This window comes from Asterias rubens, chromosome 4 (genome assembly GCF_902459465.1).
Source record: "Asterias rubens chromosome 4, eAstRub1.3, whole genome shotgun sequence".
NCBI lineage: Eukaryota > Metazoa > Echinodermata > Asteroidea > Forcipulatida > Asteriidae > Asterias > Asterias rubens.
The window spans coordinates 16866629-16869645 of record NC_047065.1 but is presented as its reverse complement, the minus strand read 5'-3'; the positions used below and the strand labels follow the sequence as shown (position 1 = coordinate 16869645).

General features: G+C 36.2%; 1 protein-coding gene across 1 annotated transcript; it reads right to left on the bottom strand.

Annotated features, from left to right (window-relative positions):
• Window positions 1-918: 918 nt before the first annotated feature.
• LOC117289444 lies at window positions 919-2669 on the bottom strand. The gene is made up of 3 exons (XM_033770576.1): window positions 2468-2669; window positions 2043-2161; window positions 919-1529 (listed from the first exon to the last, which is right to left on the bottom strand). Exons 1-3 carry the CDS (start codon window positions 2610-2612, stop codon window positions 1206-1208), a joined length of 588 nt encoding a protein of 195 aa, XP_033626467.1. The 5' UTR covers window positions 2613-2669; the 3' UTR covers window positions 919-1205.
• Between the last annotated feature and the right edge of the window lie 348 nt (window positions 2670-3017).

Genomic DNA, 3017 nt, shown 5'->3' with positions numbered 1-3017 from the left:
CGTGGTACAAAACGTTATCTAAAAGGGAAAAGTCTCAAATATGTAACACAGAAGTCAGTGACACAGAAATTTAAACTGAATCATCATTGAAATATTTATTTATTCCCAAATATAGAAGCCTTTTCTTCGCCACGAATTAAAGCACAGTTTTCATGTACGTCACTTCACATGTGTGAGAGTGTAATTTTCTTCAACACATTTCACAAAATCAGCACCACTGAAATTCATCACCACTTTGTACTCAAGGCGTCAGACAGCATTCTTATCACACTGCATGTATAATGGTGTATAAACAGGCATTCTTTCATATTGAAATTGATGGAAATGCTAAACAAACAAAGACAATGAAATTCATTGAACTGTATAATCAACAACTTTCAAGATTGAAATTTATCACAAAATGTTTGTCTTCAAGTCATCAAACACCTGCACTATAATTAACACACTGCATAAGGTAAAATGGTGATTCCACAAGATCTATGCAAGCTTTATAAAACCAATAACACTCAAATTCATGGAAATATTTACATCAACATTATCTAGCATTCAAAGTACATATCTTATCCTGAAATAGATTTGAAGTCGAAAACGCCAGTGTTGTTTATTATTCCAGCCGCAAAGTGTTTATCTCGATAGAAACCCCCTTGATCATTAAGGATAATAATTAGATGTTTATCCCCCATGAACATTAAACCTTCAGGTCCATTAAAAAATCTAGTTAAAATAACAGTTTTTTGCTAGACAACAATAAACACATATGTATTTTCACATCATAGGAATTGGTAATTTTTAGAGTTCATCAGAGAGAGGTCTGTGGTTTTAATGCACAAATTCATCAAGACATGGAATCAATCGAATCTTCATTTCAATAAATCCAGGTTTGTTTTGTTACATTATTGCAACCTCTGCCACCTTATCCACCATGTCAATTAAGCAATGTAATTTTCTTACATTACTACAATTCCTGTGGCCGGGGCTGTATACTCCACAGGGAGCTGAGAAGGTTTAAGATATGATGACCCAGTGAGCAGGGGATAATTATTGTAAACTGCTCCGAGAGCGACTGTCATGGCGGATACGGGGCATTATAAGGGTTTACCATTATTGTTATTAGTATTAAACAATCAAACAATTAACACGAACAAGACCTGACTGTGTTTAAACAACTCAGTTTAAAATTTCTTCAGCACACTTTTCTTCCCTTATTAATTACCTGTCTGACACGACAAGAATGTCCTTAACTCCCTAACTGATGTTGAAACTCCACATTTCCCTGCAATGCCATAGACGTTTGTCTGGAGGAACTCCCAAGTTGTACCACAAGCAGGCTGGTACTCTATGTCCAACACATAAATGAGCTTAAAACAATAGTCAACTGCTTTAGTCATGGTGTTGAACTGGAGAGCTTGTCTTTCAACGATGACGAAGATTTGCAGTGGATTTATGCGCGATCCAATAACTAGCAGGAAGGGTTGGGGATGTGTCTCTCTATCAACTGACTTAAGGTAAAATGCCATGTCAGTCCCTTCCTGTAAAAATATGTGAAAAACATATTGAACCATTTAGTTTAATTATATTCTGGCCGTTCTAAGTCATTATTTACAATATTTACAGTGAGTGAATAACATTGAATGCTGATAGTACACAGCACATGAGCCACATTTACATAGATTGTACAGCATAATTTACCTTCAATGATTTTTTATTTTAAAATACATGCATGTACATTGAGGTGCAATGTATGTTCATATTCAGTTTTCTATCAAATACGAAACGTCAATTCATTGCTTCAACCTCTCTAAACACTGTTTATCAAATTTGGGGGCATTTGGCATGCCATAATCGTTGCGACTTCATACCAAACAACCATCGTTTAGAGCTCTCGTGTGAAAACGGCCTTAAGTCTTCACATGACATGTTCATACTGAAGATGTTTATGACGAAAGTGTGGATCTACAGGTGTATGATGTATTTGATTTTCAAGATGAGGTATCAGAAAAAGGTCTATTTTGGAATTTTCAGATATAATGAAACATACTTACAGGCTTGACATCAATGAATGATTTGACACTCTCGAAGACAGAACATTTCCCTTTCTTACCCCTGGCCCGTCCACAGAGTACCAATGGTAAAACAGCGAAAGCAAGTGCTTCAGTTTCCACTGAAAACAAATTCCACATTAGAATTATTTGCAAAGGAAATTTTAAAAAGAGGAGGAAGACGTGAGCCTTATGTAGATCAGATGCAATTATTTTTCTATTTGCAGAATACCATTTGATGGTATTAGGAATTTTGCTGTTTCAGGGTGCAAGTCACAAAAGAAGACGACTTTAAAGGTCAAAAGTGAGCTTGTCTCAAACATAATTCAGACAGATGTTGTTACTACTTTTTGTTTCACTTTCCTTCACTTCTTTCCTAAAAGCTGGCCACCTGCATCTAATAATGAAATTACAGTATCGATATTTACTTTGCGAAAGCTTTACATCTCCATGCTCTTCTGTTGCTTCTGCATCATCTTGATCCTGCTGCTCTCTTGCACCCCCTCCACTTCCACCCATGTCTATGATGTCTAAGCTGGTTTTGTACTGAGGATGGACATTCTTCACATACATGACAAGCTGTGGTGCTAATCCAGGCCACTTGCAGAAAAGACTATCGGCTGATTTGTTTACAGTTTCGCTGAAATCTTGTTCTACCTAAAAAAGTTATGTATAAGCAACATTATTGAATTTATTTTAAATAGATATTAAGTTACATGTATAAGTTACATGTATAACATTAGTTATTAAAGTTCAAATAAAGTCAATGGCTTAAAATAAATGAGGTTATCTTGACAAGCATATGATTGACCCCAATGATTTGTATAAAGTACACACCAACAGCCAGTCAGAAAGAAACTAGAGGCACTCAGGAGGAGTGCTAATCCTCCGCACGCCCACATTACTGCACCTGTGGTACTTTAGTGTGGGGGTAATCAATATATACCATTTGTCAGACGGCCCACACTATGTTGGGGA